The 23273-nt window shown below is 52.7% G+C and overlaps 1 protein-coding gene across 2 annotated transcripts; it reads left to right on the forward strand.

Annotated features, from left to right (window-relative positions):
- Positions 1-290: 290 nt before the first annotated feature.
- Positions 291-17430, forward strand: PFAS (phosphoribosylformylglycinamidine synthase). 2 transcript variants are annotated; one of them, XM_024748477.1, is made up of 28 exons: positions 291-340; positions 3224-3383; positions 3469-3604; positions 4075-4180; positions 4558-4747; positions 4836-4941; positions 5285-5425; positions 5544-5668; positions 5837-5965; positions 6582-6713; positions 6844-6972; positions 10265-10338; positions 10450-10606; positions 10894-10955; positions 11103-11264; positions 11503-11628; positions 11763-11894; positions 12142-12372; positions 12507-12687; positions 12766-12849; positions 13074-13229; positions 13450-13569; positions 13879-14024; positions 14143-14350; positions 14496-14587; positions 14667-14781; positions 15720-16043; positions 16143-17430. In XM_024748477.1, the coding sequence occupies exons 2-28, from the start codon at positions 3242-3244 to the stop codon at positions 16451-16453; spliced, it is 4017 nt and encodes a 1338-aa protein (XP_024604245.1). In that variant the 5' UTR covers positions 291-340; positions 3224-3241; the 3' UTR covers positions 16454-17430. The 2 variants fall into 2 exon arrangements, with proteins under 2 accessions (XP_024604245.1, XP_024604244.1); XM_024748476.1 differs by having other exon boundaries at positions 306-340; positions 3227-3383.
- Positions 17431-23273: the final 5843 nt, after the last annotated feature.

Here is a 23273-nt window from a genome sequence, read left to right on the forward strand (position 1 = left end):
TGCGCCCTGCCCCCTACAAAAAAAAAAATTAAAAAAAAAAAAAGCCTCCCACCCTGCTAAGAATTAAATAAATGAATTCATTCAGAAAAAATAAAAGTGAAAGAAAGCCAAGGGAGTAGGGGGAGGGAAACCGAGTCCTGGACAGGTAAGGTGCTCTCTCCGTCAGAGCTCAAGCTGGCTGCACGGATCTGGCTGTATTTTCACAAAAGTTAAAAGACCCCGGCGGGCAGGAGGGGGCGGGGGCGTTCTCATGCTTCGCCTCTTCCTGAGGCGCACGCGGATGACGTAAATGGGCGCGCCAGGATTCCAGGAGCTCAGGGACTGCGAGAACGGCTGCCACGTGCGTATGGTTACCGCGCGCAAACCCGGATACCCCTATATGCTTCACCCCGTAGCCACCCACCCAAAACCTGATCCAAGCCGCTGCAGGATCCCCACCAGGCCGAGCTGCGCCCAGCGGGCGCCTGGGTGCCCGCGTTAGTGCAGGTGTCCGTTCGCGTTTGTTGGACGCCTGGCAGGGGAGACCCCACGTAAACTCATCACCTCTATGACCATTCATTCAACCAAGAAAAAATCCTGTTTTATGTCAAGTACCATGCTGGTCTTTGGGGAGACAGTTCTGATGTAGACAATCCTGTCTTTGTGCTCTTGGAGCTTTTGTTTCACTGGGAATGATAGACGAAAATCAACTGGTATAATAAACAAAATGATTTCGGGTTGTGATAATTCCTGTGAAGGAATTATGGTATGGAGGACAACTGAGGCGCCTAACTTTAAAAAGGGTCATAAGGGGAATTCCCTGGCAGTCTAGTGGTTAGGACTCAGCGCTCTCACTACCGAGGGCCGGGTTCAATCCCTGGTCCGGGAACTAGGATCCCACAAGCCACGAAGTGCGGCCAAAGGAAAAAATAAAATAAAAACAAATAAAGGGGGTCATAAGCATTGGGTGGGCGCGCTGAGAATGGGAGGAATCACGATCTGGCAGGAACATTGGTTGCTGAAATGAGACCTGGCTTGGAACTTGTCAGTCTACAAGTTTGAGATTTTTTGGTTTTTAAGCCCCAGGTATTCTAAGCCTTGGTAATCCGATGGAGGTAAAATAGCTACAGTTCATGCCCTCATCGAGATTTTGTTCTAGTGGGGAAGGCAGAGCTAAAAATAAAATGTCAGATAGTGATAAATACCATATAGAAGATTAATATAAGACCATCTCATAATGGCTACTTCAGAGCAGTTGATCAAGGAAGGCCTTTTCAAGGAGGTGAATTTTACCTGAAATTTAAATAACAAGAAAGCTAGCCATGCAAATAGCAGGGTGAGAAAAATGCCTTTCGGAACTGAGCTTGGCAAGTTAGAAAACAGTAATAGAAAAGAAGCCAGTGTGATTGGTGCACTGTTGGCGAGAAGGAGAGTGGTGTGAGATAGGGTTGGAGAGGTAGGCAATGGCCAGACAACATAAAGCAGGGTACTGAGTTGGAATGTTATACCGTGTGTGATGAGAAGCCATGATCTCATTTATGCTAACTTGTGGCGAGTGGATTGTGGTTGGGGCAGCGGTGGGATCAGGGGTCCTGGTCAGGAGGGCTACTGGTGCATTAGTCCAAGTGAGTCCTGGTACTGACTTGAACTGGAGTGATGGTAGCAGAGAGGAAAGGACATGGACAGATTTGGGATATGTTTGGAAATGGATTCGCTGGCAGATTGGGTATAGAGAGGGCTCAGGGAAAGAAAAATTAAGATCGACTCCTGTGTTTTTGACTTGAGCAACAGATTGGATGATGGTGGTGTTAACCGAGGTGGGGAAAATGGGGGGAAACCACAGGTCTGGAGAAACGATAAATCAAAATTTCTGTTTTGGCCAGAACAGGCTATCTGTGTTTATGAGACATCTATATGGCAGTGTCACCTAAGCATTTGAATGTACTAGTCTGGAGTTTCAGGGAGAGTCAGAGTTGGATAAAGTTATGGAATCTGTTGGCAGATAGTAACTCGAGTCATGTGAAATTGCCATTTTGAGCCAAACATGTTTGAATGCTGGCAGTCTCATTGGTTCAGTCTAATAGATTGTATTTATAGCCACAGGTCCGGATGAAGTCTCTTAGGAGGAACATTTAGAGGGAAGAGAACAAAGGGCACAGTCTTGGGCACCCACCATTTAGAGGTGGAGCAGAAGAGTAGGAGCCAGCACAGGTGACCGAGAAGGAGCAACCAGAAGGAAGAGGACTATCAGGAGAGTGGTGTCGAGAAGCCAAGAGAGGAGGGCGCTTCAGGAAGTAGAGAATGCATAAGTCAAATGCTGCTGAGAGGTCGAATAAGGCAAGAAGTTAAGTGACCTCTAGATTGGCAACGTTGCGGTCTTTGGTGACCTTGACAGAATGGTCAAAGTCAGCCTTGAGTAAGTTAGATTTGAGATGCCTATGAGTTGTCCAAGTGAAGAAGCGAGGCAGTGAGCTTCCTTTCCTCCCACTTCCTTGGGAAGAGGGCGTGTACACCTGGGAGACCTGTGTGTGTGTGTGTGTGTGTGTGAGTGTGGGGGGGGGAGGGGGAGAGAGGGAGAGAGAGAGAGAGAGAGATCAGAGCTGAATGAATGGTGCAGATCAGAAGCCCTCAGCTCTGCTAGGAGGGAGATGTCCCTGAGCACTGGAGCAGTGAAGAAGGCCTCCCAGAGTTGGTGAGACCTGTACTCACCTTGACAAATGGGAAAGCTTTGGACAGGATAGGGATAGGCATAGGCATTCTAGGATGGGGCAAAGGAATGGCGAGGAGGCTAGGCAGGGTTTAGTGAGTAAAGCCAGGGTCCTATCGAGAAGCAGTGGGATCAGAAGTTGAAAAGTAGTTGGGGAATAGATGTGGAGAGCCTTTGACTGTCAGGCTAAAGGCTTTGGATTTACCTTGAGCAGGGAGATAATATTTTGAAACAGTGAAGTAGAGGAACTATCACTTGACTTCACTGGCCAGCCCCGTCCAGCTCATCCTTCACGCTTAGATGCCATTTCCCTTAGGAAGGCTTTCCCACTCCTAAAGTGCTAGGTTGGTACCCACAGTCCTGTGGCCTTGACTACACTGGACGGGAAATGTCTGGATACATTTATGCCTCAGTGCCCCCACTGCGTTCCCCCACCACATCCCTAATGCTTCCACAGCCTCAGCTGTCCTTGAAACTTGAAATCAGTTCAACAGATAGGCTCTAGTGAATGTTATTTTTTCTAACTCATCTCGCCAGCAGAGGACACCTACAGAGATGTCCTCAGTCCTTCACTTCTATGTCCGTCCCTCTGGCCACGAGAGGGCAGCCTCTGAATATACTCAAAGGAAGCTGCAAGGGGAACTGCCAGAGCTGCAGGGTGTCAAGACCGAGCTGTGCTACAACGTGAACTGGACAGGTTGGGCCACTTACTGGATTCTTTGGGAGAGGTGCCAAGTGCCAGGGGCAGTGTCTCAAGGTGTCCTTGCCCTGTCTCCCTGCAGCTGAGTCCTCCCCGAGCGCCGAGGAGATGAAGAAGCTGACCTGGCTGTTTGGCTGCCCCTTGTTACTGGACGATGTCGCTCAGGAGTCCTGGCTCTTTCCCGGCCCCACTGACCTGCTGCTGGAGGTCGGGCCCAGGCACGTGTCTCAGCCTCGGGTAGCTCGTTCCCTGGTCCAGAGCCCGTCAGCCTTTCCAGACACACTGCCACCCCTTCCACTTTCATTCCTCTTCCTCCTTTTGTGGTCCTTGGGAGACTTGTTTTCCCTTCATCCTACTCCCCGCCTAGAAAGCTGGGCACATGCTTTCCCCATGTGGGAAGATACCTTTGAAGACTGAGCCAGCTGCCAGGCATGTTCTGGAAATATGACACGTTGTATCCTGAGAAGTTGAAATTGAAGCATTTTGTTGCTACAGGAACAGTTACGGTTTGATTTGAATGACCTTTGAAAGCAGGTTTCTTGGTGCCCAGGTCTGAGGCTGGAGGCCAGCGGTGTGGGCAGGTGCGGTGGGGGGTGGTAAGTAGAGGTGGGAGATTGCCTGGACAGTAGTGGGCAGGATCCACCTTCTCAGCTGGGGCTCTAACCATCTGGTCCTAACCAATCCACAGGCTGAACTTCTCCACGCCAACATCCAGCAACATCGTGTCAGTGTGCCAGGCTGCGGGGCTGGGGGCTGTGGACCGCGTGGAGCCGACCCGGCGCTACCTGCTCTCGGTGAGCTTGTAGGCAGCCAGGTGGGCATCAGGAGGAGGAAGCGGAAGAGATTTTGGGTCCTAAACTCTAAGGAAACGCTGAGAAGCAGGGGGAGGCGTTCCTGCTTTGACGCCTGCCCTGTTTGCAGGTTGTTCACTGCCTGAGGCCACCTGGTCAAGGAGTGAATAGGACAGAAACCTAGCCTGTGCTCCCCTTACTAATCTGTGCGTGCTGACAGGGACTCATGCCTGGAAGGAGCGTCTTTTTCTAATCTGAACAAAGGTGCCAGAGAGGCTAGCAGTGGGCTGGTCCTGTGTGGCTTGGAGGACGAGGGTGGACCATCTTGTCCATTCTTCAACCCTGCACCCCTTGCCTTCTGTGTGTGTCTCCACTCCTAGTTTGCCCACCCGCCTTCGGCTGAGCTGGAGGCCATCGCCCTGGCTACCCTGCATGACCGGATGACGGAGCAGCACTTCCCCTGTCCCATCCAGAGCTTCTCCCTGGGGTGCACCCCAGCACCCCTCGGTGGCCCAATTGACATACTGGCCGAGGGCCGGTCTGCCCTGGAGAAAGCCAACCAGGAGCTAGGTGCGCAGGGGTCCCTGGAGGAAGGCCCAGGCCAGGCTAGTAGGGGTGCTGAGTCCCACAGTCAGCTCTTCTGGTGGTTGTCTCCTAGGTCTGGCCCTAGACTCCTGGGACCTGGATTTCTACACCAAGCGCTTCCAGGAGCTGCAGCGGAACCCCAGCACTGTGGAGGCCTTCGACTTGGCTCAGTCCAATAGGTGGGGAGGAATGGGGACATTCTGATGTCTGAGCCCGTGGAGGTTGGAAGGGAAGACCGCAGGGACTCTGCATGGCTCTCTCTTGGCCTAGGGGCCTCCCTGAGTCTGTCTGAGTACCTGGGTTCCCCATCCATCCCGTAGTCTGCATTCACATCTTGGTTTTATCTTCACGCTGGATCTGGACCATCCACAATGACAGACTGTTGGAAGCTTATGACTTCTGGAATCTGTTTTGACCTGTGGCCGTAACTCTGCCGTTTATGCTGATGAGAAGACATGGCGAGGCCTGAGAAATGACCCATGTTTCCACCCTGCCTTTCCCTCCCCACGTCACCCCCTGCAGTGAGCACAGCCGACACTGGTTCTTCAAAGGCCGACTCCACGTGGATGGGCAGGAGCTGGCACACTCGCTGTTTGAGTCCATCATGAGCACCCAGGCATCCTCGCACCCCAACAACGTCCTCAAGTTCTGTGACAACAGCAGGTGGGCTGTGCCTTCAGCTGGGGTGACCTCAGACCCAGGGAATGGGAGGCCCCAGGCTCTGGTGGGGTAGGTGCAGACGCCAGGAAGGAAGTGAGACTCAGAACGGATGTGTCCACAGTGCAATCCAGGGGAAGGAAGTCCAATTCCTGCGTCCCGAGGACCCCTCACGGCCAAGCTGCTTCCGGCAACGTCAGGGGCTGAGACATGTCGTCTTCACGGCAGAGACCCACAACTTCCCCACGGGTGAGATGAGTCCCCAGGAGGGATAGGCAGGGTCAGAGTATAGGGTGGGGCAAAGGCCCCAGGCCCACCTGGGGACCAGCAGGTTGGCTGCATGTCCTTACTTTCAGTGCGGTGGTCAGAGGTGGAGTTTGCCTTTTCAGTACCCGTACCCTCCCTCTCTCTGTACAGGAGTAGCCCCCTTCAGCGGTGCGACCACTGGCACAGGGGGCCGGATCCGAGATGTCCAGTGCACAGGCCGCGGGGCCCACGTGGTGGCTGGCACTGCTGGCTATTGCTTTGGAAACCTGCACGTCCCAGGTCCCGTCTCTTTCCTCTCTACCCATCTCCCCTTCCAGATCCCTTGTCCTGGCAGGCACTGGACACTGTTATCTCTTAGATCAAAGGGTCATCATGGGTACCTTTTCTTGGGAGGGAGGGCTCTAGAATAGCTGGCCTTTCGCCAACAATGGTTGTGAGGACAGTAGGCCAAGGAAGACCCAGATCTGGCTTTGCAGAACCACAATTTTCTTTATAAACCAGTATCTACTTAGCCAAAAACAATTGTGGTACTGGGTTGGACTTACGGCCATCAACTGCCCCCCAAATCCAATTGTTTTGTTTTGTTTTGATGTGGACTGTTTTTAAAGTCTCTGTTGAATTTGTTTATTGCTCCTGCTTTTATGCTTTGGTTTTCTGACTGCGAGGCACGCGGGATCCTAGCTCCCCGACCAGGGATCGAACCCACACCCTCCGTCCCCCACCCCCCGAACTGGAAGGGGAAGTCTTAACCACTGGACAGCCAGGGAAGTCCCAAAGTCCAGTTGCTTGGAAAGTGTTAAGAACTCTGGTCCCAAGAGTCAGACTCTTCCTGAAGGGCCGTGACTCCTCCATCTTCCGTCTTTACAGTCCACCCATCTTTCTCCTTCCTGCCCAGGTTACAGTATGCCCTGGGAGGATCCAAGCTTCCAGTATCCTGGGAACTTTGCCCGACCCCTGGAGATTGCCATAGAGGCCAGTAATGGGGCTTCTGACTACGGCAACAAGTTTGGAGAACCAGTTCTGGCTGGTGAGGCTTGCGGGGGCGTGGGGGATAACAGTCCCAGAGGCGGGGTGGGGTGAGTTGTGTGACCCAGTGAGCGCTGAGGAGCCTGGCCGACTAGACCCTGTCCCCTGTCCCTGTGCCGTCCATGCTCCAGGCTTTGCCCGTTCCTTGGGCCTCCAGCTCCCAGATGGCCAGCGGCGTGAGTGGATCAAGCCCATCATGTTTAGTGGAGGCATTGGGTCCATGGAAGCTGAGCATGTGAGCAAGGAGCCCCCAGAGCCAGGTAAGAGCCCACCACCTCTCTACCAGTTCCAGCCAGCTTTCTCCCCAGCACGTGGCAGCCGCAGGAGTGGAATTTAGAGGAACTTCAGTGGTTTGTTCTTTATCTCCCAGCTCATGTCTCCTCTCCCCGGTACAGGCTTTCGAGGCAGGGCAGGGCTTTATGCCAGTGGGGCAGGCTCAGTCTGTGTGGCCTGTTTCTTCCTGGGTTGACTTCTGCATGGCAGAGGCCCACCCTGCTAAGTCAAGGCAGCCAGTGTTTATCCAGGGCCTGTTTTTATCTGCAAGCTCAGTTCAATCGGTCGACATTTACTGAGCACCCATCGGGTGCTGGGCACCGTGCTAGGACCTGTGGTGGAATCAAGATAAAGGCCAGGTACCACTTATTGAATGGGTGACCTGTCACATGGCTCAGAATTTAAAAAGCAAAGAAAGGTTATACAGTGGAAACTCTCCTTCCCCTGACCTTCAGCCACCCAGTTTCCCTCCCTAGAGATAACCAATGTTAATTGGTTACTTTTGTATGCTACCAGAGGTTTTTCCTGCATACATAAACAGACCCATGTGTATATTTGCCCCCCCTTGTTTAAACAAATAGCACGTGTACACACCTTTTTTTTTTCTTTTTGGCCTCGCTGCGCAGCTTATGGGATTTTAGTTCCCCGACCAGAACCCGGGGCCCCAGCAGTGAGAGCGCTGAGTCCTAACCACTGGACCGCCAGGGAATTCCCACCCATTTTTTTAATAACCATTTTATTAAGATGTAATTCACGTAACATAAAGTTTACCCTTGTAAAGTGTACAAGTCAGTGGTTTTAGCATATTCACAAAGTTGTACATCAATCACCACTAATTCCAGAACATTTTCATCATCCCAGAAAGAAACCCTGCACCCATGAGCAGTCACTCCCCATGCCCCCTTCCTCGGCCTCTGGAAACCAATAATCTACTTTCTGTCTCGATGAATTTCCCTGTTATAAATGTCGTGTTTGGCTTCTTTCACTTTGCATGGTGTCTTAAAGGTTCATCCATATTATAGTACGTATCAGTACTTCATTGCTTTTTATGGCTGAATAATATTCCATCGTGTTGCTATATCATTTTGTCTCTCCATTCATCGGTTGGTAGACATTTGGGTTGTTTCTGCTTTTTGGCTATTATGAATCATGCTGCTATAAACATTTTATTTATTTATTTAATTTTGCCCGCGTTGGGTCTTCGTTGCTGCGCGCAGGCTTTCTCTAGTTGTGGCGAGCGGGGGCTACTCTTCATTGTGGTGCGCGGGCTTCTCATCGCAGTGGCTTCTCTTGTTGCGGAGCACGGGCTCTAAGCGCACGGGCTTCAGTAGCTGTGGCTCGCCGGCTCTAGAGCCCAGGCTCAGTAGTTGCGGTGCACGGGCTTGGTTGCTCCGAGGCATGTGGGATCTTCCCGGACCAGGGCTCCTGCATCGGCAGGCGGATTCTTAACCACTGTGCCACCAGGGAAGCCCTGCTATAAACATTTGTGTACCAGTTTTCCTATGTACTTACGTTCTGAATTCTTTTGGGTAGGTAACTAGGAGTGGACTTGCTAGGTCACATGATAACTGTACTCAGTCTTTGAAGCAGCTGCACCATTTTACATTCCCCTCAGCAGTGCGTGAAGGTTCCGATTTCTCCAGATCCTTGCCAACGCTTATCTGTCTCTTTGATTATAGCCATCATAGTGGATGTGAAGTAGTATCTTATGGTGGTTTGGGTTTGCATTTCCCTAATGACTCAGGATGTTAAGCATCTTTTCCTGTTTCTTGGCTATCTGTATAGCTTCCTTGGAGAAATATCTGTTCATGTCCTTGGCCAATTTTAAATTGGTTTGTCTTTTTTTTTTGGAGTGTAAGTTAGAGTTCTTTGCATATTCTGGGTACTAGCCCCTTATCTGATAGGTAAATGATTTGCAAATATTTTCTTCCATTCTGTGGGTTGTCTTTTTACTTTCTTCATGGTGTCCCCTGAAGCACAAATGTTTTTAATTTTGGTAAAGTATAATTTATCTGTATATTTTTTCTTTGTGGCTTCTGGCTTATAGTGTCATGACTAAGAAACCACTGCCTAAGCCAAGGTCACCGAGATTGACTCATATATTCTCTTGTAATACTTTTATAGCTTTTAGCTTTCACGTTTAGGTCTCTGATACATTTTGAATTTTTTGTATATGGTATGAAGTAGGGATCCAACTTCCTTCTTTCACATGTGGATATCCAGTTGTTCTAACAAAATCCTTTTTGAAAAAAACTGTTCTTACCCCCATTGAATTGTCTTGGGACTCTTGCCAAAAATCAGTTGGCTATAAATGTTTGGGCTCATTTATGGACTCACAGTTCTATTCCAATGACCTATCTATCTATCGACCTGTCTCCTTCTGCTAGTAACACACTGTCTTGATTACTGTAGCTTTGCAGTAAGTTTAAAAGCAGAAAGTATGAGTCCTTCAATTTTGTTCTTCGTTTTCAAGATTGTTTTGGCTTTGTTCTAGGTCCCTCGAATTTTCATATAAATTTTCGGATCAGCCGGTCAGTTTCTTTGAAAAAGGTGGCTGATTGTGTTAACTCTGCAGTTCGCTTCGGGGAGTATTGCCATTGTAACAATATGAAGTCTTCCGATCTATAAGCATGAGATCTCTTTCAATCTATTTAGGCCTACTAAGATATTTCATAATTTTCAGTGTGTAAGTCTTAAGTATTTTATTCTTGTTGATGCTGTTCCAAGTGGGTAGGCGTACTTCTGCACCTTGCTTTATTTCAGCTTAGCAATATACTTGGAGATCATTTCATACTGATGAGATCAGATTACTTCATTATATTCATATGTAACTCTCTTTTTCGGGGGTAGTCCCTGGCGGTCTAGCGGTTAGGGCTCTGTGCTTTCACTGCTGAGGGCTTGGATTCAATCTCTGGCTGAGGAACTAAGATCCTGCAAGCCGTGCGGCATAGCCAAAAAAAAAAATTCTCTGTTTCGGTGGCTTAGTTTTTCATTATATGGCTTATACCATAATTTATTTAACCAGTTCTCTGTTGTTAGCATTTAGATTATTTCTTGTGTTTGGTAATACAAATAATGCTGCAGTATTTAATTTTGTACGTAGGTGCTTTGTACCTGTGCGAATAAATCTGGAGGGTAAATTCCTCAAAGTGTATTTACCCAATCAAAGAATTTTGATTGCTGTCCTCTAATACCAGCTTCCCTTTATCCTCACACTGCTTCGTTCTCACACGTCTGGTCACTTCCCGGGTGTTCTGATTCAGCCCTCCTTCCTCGCAGGCATGGATGTTGTGAAGGTTGGGGGTCCTGTCTACAGGATTGGAGTCGGGGGCGGAGCTGCTTCGTCCGTGCAGGCAAGTGCAAATAGCTCAGGTGCCAACTCCATGACATCTCTGGGCCCCATGCATGGGTGGGGTGTGAGCTCCCAGCCCCCCTGAGCTGAGATGTGCCATCTGTCCTCCCAGGTGCAGGGAGACAATGCCAGCGACCTGGACTTTGGGGCTGTGCAGCGGGGAGACCCGGAGATGGAACAGAAGATGAACCGTGTGATCCGGGCTTGTGTGGAGGCCCCCGGAGGAAACCCCATCTGCAGCCTTCATGACCAGGGCGCCGGCGGCAACGGTGAGAGGAGGGGTTGGGACGGAGGACCAGGCCTACCTGGTCTCCTGCCAGGTTCAGTCTGGGGAGAGGTATCGCGGATCTGCAACCAACCAGCTAGCTCTGGGCCCCACTCTGCACCCACTACACGTTCTGGACAGGCTCAGGGTTAGTCGCTGGAGAGGGTGCAGTAGCGGTTCAAACAGGGATGCACAGAATTAGGGGCTCCTTTGGAGGCTGGGAACGGCCTTTTGTTTGCCCGGTACTGACCAGGGCCAGATGAGAGCCTCTCCCGGAAACCCTCTCACCAGGCAACGTCCTGAAGGAGCTGAGTGACCCAGCCGGAGCCGTCATTTATACCAGCCGCTTCCAGGTGGGTCTCCTCCCTGAAGTCTGATTGTCTCCCTGCCCCTGTCAGTCCCAGCCGGCCCCACCCATCTGTCCCCCACTCCCAGCAAGAACATGAGACTTGGGAGCACCCGCTGACCCTTCCCTTTCGTCCTCCCCCATGGATGTGCAGCTCGGGGACCCGACCCTGAACGCCCTGGAAATCTGGGGGGCAGAGTACCAGGAGTCAAATGCACTTCTGCTGAGGCTCCCCGACCGGGACTTCCTGAGTCGTGTCAGCGCCCGGGAACGCTGCCCAGTTTGCTTTGTGGGCACCATCACGGGAGATAGGAGGGTGAGTTGGCTCAGGGAGTTGGTAACAGATGCTGTGCGTGGGCTTGCCCAGGAGGGAGAGTGTCTCAGGAAAGAGACGAGAGCATGGGCACCGTGGGGACCAGCCTGGGGCCGGGGGGCTCAACAGGAGAAGCCAAGTGGGGTGGACAGAGCACCTCTGCCCGGCTTTCCAGAAGTGTTTATTCCCTGCTGGTGGTCATTGTCTCGTTCTCTCTGGGCGGTGTCCCTGTGGTCTACAGATAGTGCTGGTGGATGATCGGGAGTGTCCTATGGGAAGAGATGGCCAGGGGGATGCCCCCCCAACACCTCCCCCGACCCCTGTGGACCTGGATCTGGACTGGGTGCTGGGCAAGATGCCCCGGAAGGTATGTGGGGGGCGGGAGGTTTCTCCTTCTCTGGCCCAGCCCTTCAGACCATCATCTGCCCTACACGTGCTTTGTCACCTGTGTGCCCAGCACCTCCCCAGGTGCTCACACCACTGTTGCCACCTGTGTTGCAGGAGTTCTTCCTCCAGAGGAGTCTCCCCGTGCTGCGGCCCCTGGCCTTGCCCCCAGGGCTGAGTGTGCGCCAGGCCCTGGCGCGGGTCCTCAGGCTGCCTGCGGTGGCCAGCAAGCGCTACCTCACCAGCAAGGTCTGCCCCGCACCCTTGCTCCACCCTCTCAGCCCTCTGCGCCCTTCCCTGTGCTCGCCCAGCCCAGGGGACGGCTGTGGGAGCCCACCGGGCCCGAGGGGGACGTGGCAGGGGTAGGGCAGCTACCCCGATGGCCTGAGCCCCTGCTGTCCACCCCGAGCCTTGTTGTGTCCAGGGTGAGCCAGGCCTCCTTCCACCCCCTTGTCCCTGTCCCTTGGCCTCTTGCTAACTCCACCTGGTTCCGCAGGTGGACCGCTCCGTGGGCGGCCTGGTGGCACAGCAGCAGTGTGTGGGACCCCTGCAGACCCCTCTGGCAGACGTGGCGGTGGTGGCACTGAGTCACCAGGAGCTCGTAGGGGCTGCCACAGCCCTGGGAGAGCAGCCCGTCAAGAGCCTGCTGGACCCCAAGGTTGCTGCCCGGCTGGCCGTGGCCGAAGCCCTCACCAACCTGGTGTTTGCTTTGGTCACCGACCTCCGGGTGAGTCCCCTGCAGCCTCTGCCCTGGAGCCCCCGGCCTCTGGGACGCAGACGCGACCTCCGCCTGCTCACCCTCTGCCCGCAGCCTCGCCACACCGCCCTCCCTCCCTAACACGAGTCTCTGCCACTTCCCAGGATGTGAAATGCAGCGGGAACTGGATGTGGGCGGCCAAGCTCCCCGGGGAGGGCGCGGCTCTGGCCGACGCCTGTGGGGCTGTGGCAGCCGTGATGGCGGCCCTGGGTGTGGCAGTGGATGGTGGCAAGGACTCCCTCAGCATGGCCGCCCGGGTTGGCGCTGAGACCGTGCGGGCTCCTGGTGAGCTCTGGGCGCCCAAGGGCGAGGGGCGGGTCTGTGGGCCAGGCTGCGCCTCACTCTCCACTCCTTGCTCTGCAGGGTCGCTGGTCATCTCAGCCTATGCTGTCTGTCCAGACATTACAGCCACTGTGACCCCAGACCTCAAGTGTCCCGGAGGGAGAGGTATGGGTTCTTCCCTCTCCTCGGTGCACTGTGGATTCACAGCCTGGTCCTTTGTTTGGGGTCTGCTTCGTGAGTGCTGGGCCCCCTCGTTCAGCACTGGGGCATGGTGCCTTCTGGGGCTGGTGGTCTGGGTGCCTCACCATGTCCTGGGAACTTCAGTGAGCACGGCGGGAGGGCTTCTCCTGAGCCAGCCATCTCCCCTCACCGCGCCCCTGTCTCCCCAGGCCACCTGCTCTACGTGCCTCTGAGTCCTGGGCGCCATCGGCTCGGGGGCACAGCTCTGGCCCAGTGCTTCTCCCAGCTCGGCGAGCAGCCTCCCGATCTGGACCTTCCCGAGAACTTGGTGCGAGCCTTCGGCATCACCCAGGGGCTGCTGAAAGGTGAGTGAGGCCCTGAAGGAGACGGTGCCTGTGGCTGACATGGGGCAGGCATTGACCAGCTGAGCATGTGCGGGGGGGCCAAGAGGGGTCTGATGCCCTTCTCTCTGGTTCTCTGAGCGAGCCCACACTCTCGCCCCCGCCCCCTCCCGACTGTCAGAAGGGAGGCGGGGCCGCCAGGTTTGGGTCCCAAGGCTGCCGAGCATTTTATTCCTTCCTCCAGACCGCCTCCTCTGCTCAGGCCACGATGTCAGTGACGGAGGTCTCATCACCTGCCTGCTAGAGATGGCCTTTGCTGGGAATTGTGGGATAGAGGTGGCCGTCCCTGCCACTGGGGTCAATGGTGAGGAGCCTGAGGTCTAGGTTCCAGCCTGGGCTGCCTGCCCCATCCTGCGGACCCCATGTCCTATTAAAGAGTAGAGTGTCCCCAACTCCTTTTCCCCTGAGTCCCTTGCTGTCTTTTCTGACCAATGAGCCAGGTGGCACCTCTGAAACCTCCTGCAGACCCTGAGGCCACATCCTTGGTCCTGCTTTCCCAGGCCTCACCCCATCCCTGACCCCTGCCTTCGTTCCTTTAGCCATAGCCACCTGACTCCACCTCTGAGTCCCTGGCAATACCCTAGTCACCTTGACCCCTCTGTTACTCTCCCAGCGCTGCCTGTACTGTTCGCTGAGGAGCCAGGCTTGGTGCTGGAGGTGCAAGAGCCAGGCCTGGCCCAAGTGCTGACACGTTACCGGGAGGCTGGCCTCCACTGCCTGGAGCTGGGCCGCACGGGCAGCACCGGGCCCCACGCCATGGTGAGGAAGTGAGGAATGGCAAGCCTGCAGAGGGAAGGTCGTGGTTTGCCAGGCTTGGAGGGGGCCCAACGTGGACATCTTTGCTCTCAGCCCCTGAAAGATCTGCCCCCCTCTCTAGGTCCGGGTATCAGTGAACGGGGCTGTCGTTCTGGAGGAGCCCGTTGGGCAGCTACGAGCCCTCTGGGAGGAGACCAGTTTCCAGCTGGATCGGCTGCAGGCAGAGCCCCACTGTGTGGCCCAGGAAGAAGGGGGGCTGAGGGAGCGGACGGGGCCCACCTACTGCCTGCCCCCCACCTTTCCCACAGCTTCCATGCCTCATGAGCCTGGTGAGGAAATGTGTGTAGTGGCTTGGCTGCCTGGGCACTTTGGGGAGGAGCCCAAGGCTTGGATGCGGGACCTGCCCTGGACAAGGTGTCTGGGGCGCTGGGGTGCGGAAGTAACCCTCTGGCACAAGGACACTCCTCCCCCCAGGTGGCCCCGCCCCCCGCGTTGCCATCTTTCGAGAAGAAGGCAGTAACGGAGACCGGGAGATGGCCGATGCCTTCCACTTGGCTGGGTTTGAGGTGAGCAGCTTGCCCGGCAGAGCCGGGGCTGGGCTTTGGGCCATGGGCCGTCTGACACTTGCCCTCCCCCTCCTGCCAGGTGTGGGACGTGACCATGCAGGACCTCTGCTCTGGAGCCGTTAGGCTGGACATGTTCCAAGGCATGGCCTTCGTGGGCGGCTTCAGCTACGCGGACGTCCTGGGCTCTGCCAAAGGTGGGTGTGCGGCCCTGCCCACTCGCTCCCCGCACGTTCCTGAAGAGCTGCCTTAGCCCCCTTCTACCTTGACTGAGAACTGGCCTCTCGCCTCCATAAGGCTGGCTGGGGGAGCGTGAGCGCATTCATTCTGGGCCAGCCGCCAGCAGGCCTGCAGGTAGCCTTTTTTTTTCTCATTCATTCATTCATTGACTGCATTGAGTCTTCGTTGCTGCACGCGGGCTTTCTCCAGTTGAAGCGAGCGGGGGCCACCCTTCATTGCATTGCGCAGGCTTCTCGTTGTGGTGGCTTCTCTTGTTGCGGGGCATGGGCTCTAGGCACGCGGGCTTCAGTAGTTGTGGCACACGGGCTCAGTATTTGTGGCTCGCGGGCTCTAGAGCGCAGGGTCAGTAGTTGTGGTGCAAGGGCTTAGTTGCTCCGTGGCATGTGGGATCTTCCCGGACCAGGGCTCGAATCCGTGTCCCCTGCATTGGCAGGTGGATTCTTAACCACTGCACCACCAGGGAAGCCCTCTGCAGGTAGCTTGTGAGGCAGGTGGGCTGGGTGGCACTGTGCCAAGCCCGGGGGCCTGTGCCCTGTCAGAAGCGGCAGCTGCTACTCAGCTCCAGCAGGCTGTCCTGTCGGAAAGCAGGCTTGGCACAGCCAGATCTTTCTGTTTCTCAAGACAAGCCAGAAATCCTGATTAAATGTTAGGCAACTGAATAAAAAATTTTGAAAATGCTCTGCGGCCTAAGCAGAAAACTCGTCATGGGCCGTCTCAGGCCCAGGAGTTGGCAACATCTGTTTCAATCAGTTAAACCTGATTTCTTTCCCCGGCGTTTGCCCTGAGCTCTGCAAAGGAGGGAGGTCCTGGGCGAGTGTAATGGGGCACGCTGGGATGGAAAGGCGACGGGCCCCCCTCATTCCGGGGCTCACCCCAGCCTCCTGTTCCCTCCTAGGGTGGGCAGCCGCTGTGACCTTTAACCCCCAGGCCGGGGCTGAGCTGAGGCGCTTCCGGCAGCGGCCAGACACCTTCAGCCTGGGCGTGTGTAACGGCTGCCAGCTGCTGGCCCTGCTGGGCTGGGTGGGAGGCAGTCCTGGTGATGAGGCGGCAGAGATGGGCCACGAGTCCTGGCCGGCCCGGCCCGGCCTCCTGCTGCGCCACAACCGGTCTGGGCGCTTCGAGTCGCGCTGGGCCAGCGTGCGAGTGGGGCCCGGGCCGGCCCTGATGCTGCGAGGGATGGAGGGTGCCGTGCTGCCCGTCTGGAGCGCCCACGGGGAAGGTCAGGCTCCGGGGAGTCGGGGAGGGCCTGAGGGCAAGGGTCGGGGAGGACGCCAGGGAGCTCTGCTCTCACGTCCCTCCTTCCCTCCTTCTGCCCCAGGTTACATGGCATTTTCTTCCCCGGAACTCCAAGCCCAGATTGAGGCCAGGGGCTTGGCTCCGCTGCACTGGGCAGACGATGACGGCAACCCCACGGAACAGTACCCCCTGAATCCCAACGGGTCCCCAGGGGGCATGGCTGGCATCTGCTCCCCCGATGGCCGCCACCTGGCTCTCATGCCTCACCCTGAGCGGTCTGTGAGGCCTTGGCAGTGGGCGTGGCGACCCCCTCCGTTTGACACTATGACCACCTCCCCCTGGCTCCAGCTCTTCATCAATGCCCGAAACTGGACCCGGGAAGGAGGCTGCTGAGCAGGCCGGGGAGACTCCCCTGGGCCCCGTGGTTTTCACCCACGGTGTCTTTAGAAGTACCTCATATTATTTCTGTGTGTCTTGGACAGACAAGGACCAAAATGCCCCAAGAAACCTTGGCTAATTTTATGAATCTGTCTATGCCTTACGCTGTTGGATTTGTTTTCAGTTCTGTTCTAACACGGTTTATCCTTTGTGGGCCTGGGAAGCAACATGCGGTTCAGAGAAAAGAGCCTGCGGTGGGAAGTTAGGATGCATGGGGGGAGGGGTTCCATTGCCCCACATCACTCATGTCACTTACCTGAGCTCGGAGGGATGTCCTATGCCCCTCTTCCTCGTCGGGGTTTAAGGGGATGGGGGCGGACAAAAGCAAAGCAACTCAGGACCTCAGCGTGCTCATCTGGAAAACAGCAGAAGCTTTCTGGATTCTTCTTTCTATTTTTATTTTATTTTTTAAACTTTAGATAGAGAATTTTAATTAAATTGGCATAGTTAAGACCAAAAAGATAAAATGGACATTGTCAGTGTATCTTCAGCCCTTACTTTAACAGGCAAATGAACACAACTTGAAACACAGGTGAATTTTGCTCGTCTATGAGACAGTGAAGGGAGCTTCTCAGTATTTAAATATATTAATATAACCAGTTACAGAAATCTAAATCTAAAACCAATCTCCTATAGGGTTTGAGAAGGCATTCACCATATCCCTGAAAAGTTTAACATTCCTTATTCAAGTTTAATCATCTCTTTAGAAGGGGAAAACAGTGATAGTACTCGTTGAGCCAGAATTACTATCAAAATTCAAAAAGCTGACCATATTCATTTAGCCACAAGCCAATCTTATTCAAATCAGGACAGAAATACTACATCATCCGTTCATGATCTGAATTCTGCTATATGAGATCAATTTAAATATGGTACACATAAGAAGTCATGAGACATTTGTTTCATAATAAAAAGGCAGTGGCCAACTATTACTCATTAGTAGCTTTTTTGAGATAAGCTATCAAGTCTGCCCTTTCTCCCTTCTTTTTTTTCTTTTGTGGTACGCGGGCCTCTCACTGTTGTGGCCTCTCCCGTTGCGGAGCACAGGCGCTGGATGCGCAGGTTCAGCGGCCGTGGCTCACGGGCCTAGCCGCTTCGCAGCATGTGGGATCTTCCCGGACCGGGGCACGAACCCGTGTCTCCTGCATCAGCAAGCAGACTCTCAACCACTGCGCCACCAGGGGAGCCCTTGGTTCTTCTTTTTAAATGCAGCGCTGTGCTAAGTGTAAGCAGTCGTTGGCAGCTTCTGTGACAGTGTCTCCAGCTGAGTCATAGGACTGCCCTGGTGCTGGCCTCTGAACTCAATATTCCTGATCTTTGCTTCTCCTAGTTTAGCAGCTCCCTTCCTTATCCCTAGCACTGAGCCTTTAGTATGCATTTATTCTTTCAGTCGTTCATTCATTTATTCCATTAATTTTCGATGGTTTGCTACAGTGCCAAGCACTGTCGCTGCCACCAGGGAGTTTATGGTCTAATAGGCTTTAAAATAATATCTGTGGGACTTCCTGGTGGCGCAGTGGTTAAGAATCCGCCTGCCAATGCGGGGGACACGGGTTCGAGCCCTACGCAGCCATAAATAGATAAATAAATAATAATAAATAAAATAATACCTGTATGCGATGTGTATATATATATATATATATATATACGTATATATGTATATACACAACAGAATAATATTCAGCCACAAGAAAGAAGGAAATCCTGCTGTGTGCGACAACATGGATGGACCTTGAAGGCATTATGCTCAGTGAAGTAAGTCAGACAGAGATAGACAAGTACAATATGATCTCACTTATATGTAGAATCTAAAAAAAGCTGAACTCAGAAACAGAGACTAGAATGGTGGATGGGGGAAAGGGGGATGTTGGTCAAAGGGTACAAACTTCCAGATATTAGATGAACAAGCTCTGGGGATCTAAGGTACAGCATGGTGATTATAGCTAATGATACTGTATCATATACTTGAAAGTTGCTACCAGAGTAGATCTGAAATGTTCTTACCAGGAAAAAGAAGTAGGAATTATGCGATGTGATGCAGGTGTAAGGTGTGATGCAGGTGTACGGTATGGTGGTGATCACTTGCTAGTGTATCAGATCAACACTTTGTACACCTTAAACTCACATAATGTTATATGTCAACTATATCTCAATAAAGCTGAAAAAGTATCTGTATATGGCACCTACCATGAACCAAGCATATGCTAGGCATTTTATATGTAACTAAATTATTTTTCATAAGAGTTCAGCAAAGTACTTGATAGCCACCCTCCCTTTTGAAAACAAAGGAAGAATTAAGGTTAAACAAATTGCAGCATTTGCTTCCTACTGCCCTGCAATCACATTTCCGGAGGCAGCACTGTCAGGACTTCTTGCTGACAGCTGTCCTTGCTCCCTTTGCTCACAGGAGTGTGTGTAAAGGCCACTTCCTTGTGACCGCTGTGACTGTCCTGTCGTACAGCTCAAGTCAGTTTTCCCCCTGAATAGCTCAACATCTTGGTTAAAGAAATTTCCCTGAGAATGGAGACTGGACTCTCAGATCCCTGAGGGCAGGCTGAGCAGTGCACTCCTAGTAGAGTAGCCTAAGGAGAGACTGATGAAACAGTGTTGAATCACGGCTATGGAGAAAATAACTGTTTCAGGTCTTTTTCTCATTGCTTTGCAAACTGACCTACCCTGAGCAGTCTGTGGGAGTAGGGATCATTTTTGGCATTTCAGTATTTCTCCCTGATGCTAGGAAGCCGTGTGTGTGTGTGTGTGTGTGTGTGTGTGTGTGTGTGTAATCTCAAATGCACAATTTTGAGGGCTGATACCAAGTCTTGGATGTCAGGTTTACAAGCGCTTGACGCAAAAGTAGAAGGATGGTATGTGAGGTACCCTGCTGATTGGCTGTGATAGGTAAATTCATGCATTTTGGAGTTGGAGAGGTTTCTGGTTTAGATTACCCTGGCCAAGCAAGACGCACCCTCGGACACTACCAAAACCAAGTCAGCTCAGCTTCTGTTTTTATCCAGAAGCCTCACAACCCTGTCCTTGCTGGTCCCAACCCAGCTTCTATCTCCCCACCTCTCCCAAAGGCCGTCTAGCAAACTACCGGCTAGCTCTTTTCTGCCTCTCTTTGCCTTCCTGGGAAACCAACTGCTCTGAAAGCCACTCCACAGCCCCTCCATGTGGTGGCGTTTATTCTCAAACCTCATCTCACCTTCCTCCGGCCAGGGAGTTGGGGTTTGGGTCCTCTCTGTACCACTCCCAGATAATTCTCCACCCCCTTCGAAGAAAATCTTGCCCATTTTAGGTTCATGCCATTCTATATCACCTTCACCCCCTACTTTGTGTTGTGCTGACTTCCCCATCACTCCCTGTAGAAGGGGATGCCAGCTGTTCCCTGATATCTGATTCCGCTTTCTAGAAATAGGACCCTCCAGTATTCTAGCAGGGGTTGTGGCTGCCCAAAATAAAGATGACATCTCCCAGTGTCCCTTACAGCTGTGATTAAATTCTGTTTTGTTTTTGGCCATGCCACGTGGCATGTGAGATCTTAGTTCCCTGACCAGGGATTGAACCTGTGACCCCTGCAGTAGAAGCATGGAGTCCTAACCACTGGACCACCAGGGAATTCCCTGTGACTAAATTCTGATTGGTAGGAGAGAAAATGATGTATACAACTTCTACGTGTTCTTAAAGGCAGGGGTGCAACCTGAACTTTTTTCCAATGACTTCCTCCATTCTACCTCGGCCATGGAATTTTGTCATCACTCAGATGTGCTTCATTTCCACACTCACTCAAGCACCCTACCTCTGACCATAACCTCCCTTCCCTCCATCATGCATTTTCCTCTTCAGTACTCGGATCTCAAAGTCATCAGGACCTCCGGCTCAATCACATCTTTCCCCCAATCCATTTCTTCCCTCTTTTCCCCTCCTTATCCAACTTCCAGTAACAGCTTTTCCAGTGTCCTTCAACTTGACCCAGTATCTTTTCATCATTCCCATTTGACAAAATCCCAACCCATCAGCTTTCCCAGAGAAAGCCAGACAACAGGGCAGATTGTCCCATTGGAAATTCAGCATTACCCACCTATGAGGGAAACGGGGAATCAGAATGAGAAACAGAGACCAAAGGTAATAAGAGCGGGCACCCAAGTGGAGCAATGATAATAATGTACCGTGAACAGAAGGAGTATGGTGACCTCAGCTCACTACACCCGAGGTCTGAAACAAGACTGTTAACGATAATGTCCAAACCTAAGTCTTGTCTTTTTTTGGGGTCTCATCAGTCAACAGCTCTCTGACCAAATTCTTCGTTAGATACTGGAGGCTCCTACGGTAGCATCACACACCTCCTTTTCTAGCCCAAGTCACTGTTGTAATTTCTTTTTCAGCATTGCAATCTTTCGTTGTTGTTGTTTTGTTTTGGGTTTTGTTTTTTTTTTTACCACTGCGATCTTACGTTGAACGATGTGTTTCTTTGCTCAACGAGTCGTCTCCCCAGTAGAGCGTAAACTCCACGAGAGCAGGAACTCCATTTCTGCCCTCCACTGTATCCTACCACCTAGCATGATGCCTGTCACCTACAAGGTGCTCAATAAATATATGTTGAACAAAGGAATAAATGTGAATGTTAAAGTTAGTAAAGGTTGATACACATTTTTTTCCTTAATAGAAGAGTGAACTTAGTGAATTGGGCTTATGGGTGGCTTTGCTTTGCAAGTCCTCAAGCATTTTCCTTTTTGACTTCATTCCTCCAGTCATTCAAAGTTGCAAGCTCTTGTCCTCATGTCAAATGAAGGACAGTGTATGCATGTGTTGGGGCGGGTGGGGGCGGCGTGGAGAGACAGGGAGAACCAGTAAGTCTTGTCTCTGTCTTAACACCTGCCTGGCAGCCAACAGGGCCTTCAATTTCATGGAAAAAGACACGGCACTGAACCGAGCATGCGTTCATCCCTTTCAGCCTGATATGTGCTGAAGGAGGGCTCCAGGAGGGCCAGGCACAGAGTGGGGGACGTGTGTGCAGGGGTCTGGATGGGACCCCTGGAGAAGGCCGCTTTCTCCAGAGAGGCTCCCAGCCTCTCTAACAGGCCAGCGCACCCCTGGGCGTCCCTCCAAATAGCACCTGGGACACACCGCCCAAACCCAGGTGTGGACAACAGGGGTAGAAAGGAAAAAAGGAGGTGGACGCCAGACAGTTGTGAGCCTGTGGGAGGAGGGTGTCCCCCAAAGCAGCTGAGCCTTCAGAGGCCCCGGGGTCCCACAAGCTGTATTTATTTCCCCAGCACCTTCTGCATGCAAGACCCTGGGGCGGAAATCAAAGAAATCCTCAGCCTGTCATTAGACATTTGGGAGAAGCAAACAGCCAGATGGTGGAGCCTCGGGCACTGCTGCGGTGGGGCCTGGGTTAGAGACCTCTCTTGGGCTTCAGGAAAGACCTTCCTATGTGAGCAGTCCACTAGGAGTGCCAGCGACTGTGGGCCGTTTTCCCCCAGGACGGGTGGCTTTGTGCAGCTTCCTCTGTCTGCTCAGGCTAGAGGAGAAGCCCTTGGCTAGAGAATGGGACAAAGGGTGTGAAACAGGGAGCCCCGCCCCATCTGTCACTCAGGTAAGAAAACTGTCAAGGGCCTCCTCCCTGGGCAGGTGCACACACAGTGGGAGAGGGCCGTGAAGCAGACAATTTCAATGAAACATCTTTGAGAGGAAGCTCAGGGTACAGGTGGGAGCTCACAGCAGGGGATGCAGCCCAGACTCTCTGGATCAGGGAAGGATTCGCTGACACCTGAGGGATGACTAGCGGCTGGTCACAGGAGAGGGGAGGGAGGGAAAGCCGAAGATATGTGCAAAGCCTCAGAGACGAGCAATAAAGCAAGTTAAGGAACTGAACAAAGATGAGTCTGTCTGGAACATTAAGTATAATGGGAAACAGAACAGGCACAGTTAAAGGCCTAACAGAGCATGTCAAGGAATCTGCATTTTATCCTAAGAGCAATGGGAAACCACCCAAATGGGTTTATATTAGGGAGAGACATGATCACTTCAGCTGCAGAGGAGGAAGACAGGAGAGGATGTGGGGAGTCCCATAAGAGGGCTTTGCACGCTCCAGACAGAAATAGTGCTGGCCAGGACTAGGGTGGCGGCGGTGGAGATGGACAGGGATGAAAGGACTCAAGAGATGTCAGGAGGGACTTCCCTGGTGGTGCAGTGGTTCAGAACCTGCCTGCCAATGCAGGGGACACGGGTTCGAGCCCTGGTCCGGGAAGATCCCACATGCCGCGGAGAAACTGAGCCCGTGCACCACAACTGCTGAGCCTGCGCTCTAGAGCCCTCGAGCCACAACTCCTGAAGCCCACGCGCCTAGAGCCCGTGCTCCACAACAAGAGAAGCCACAGCAATGAGAAGCCCGCGCACCGCAACAAAGAGTAGCTCCTGCTCGCTGCAACTAAAGAAAGCCCACGTGCAGCAACGAAGACCCAATGCAGCCAAAAATAAATAAATTTATATATATATAAAAAAGAGACATCAGGAGGTAGAATCACCAGGCACTGGATGTGAAGGGAGGAGAGAGATGAGCTGATGATGAAGCCCAGACTGTTTGCTTGGACCACTGGGTAGGTGATAATTTCATTAACTGTGATAGGAACACGGGAGATGGCACATATATGGGAGGAAGATGATGTGCTCTGCTTAGGACGTGTTGAGTTTGAGGTGTCGGTGGGACACAAAAATGGAGGTGTCCCCCAGGTAGTCAGAAGAGATCTGGGATGGAGATGAAGGTTTGGGAGGC

This window comes from Neophocaena asiaeorientalis, unplaced genomic scaffold (genome assembly GCF_003031525.2).
Source record: "Neophocaena asiaeorientalis asiaeorientalis breed wild unplaced genomic scaffold, Neophocaena_asiaeorientalis_V1.1 scaffold543, whole genome shotgun sequence".
NCBI classification, from domain to species: domain Eukaryota; kingdom Metazoa; phylum Chordata; class Mammalia; order Artiodactyla; family Phocoenidae; genus Neophocaena; species Neophocaena asiaeorientalis.

Bases quoted from the DNA above. Each gene is read 5' to 3' on its own strand.
- PFAS (XM_024748477.1), top strand. From the start codon at position 3,242: ATGTCCTCAGTCCTTCACTTCTATGTCCGTCCCTCTGGCCACGAGAGG. The intron at 14,351-14,495 runs GTGAGGAAATGT...TCCTCCCCCCAG, and splicing joins TTCCATGCCTCATGAGCCTG to GTGGCCCCGCCCCCCGCGTT. The intron at 16,044-16,142 runs GTCAGGCTCCGG...CTTCTGCCCCAG, and splicing joins CTGGAGCGCCCACGGGGAAG to GTTACATGGCATTTTCTTCC.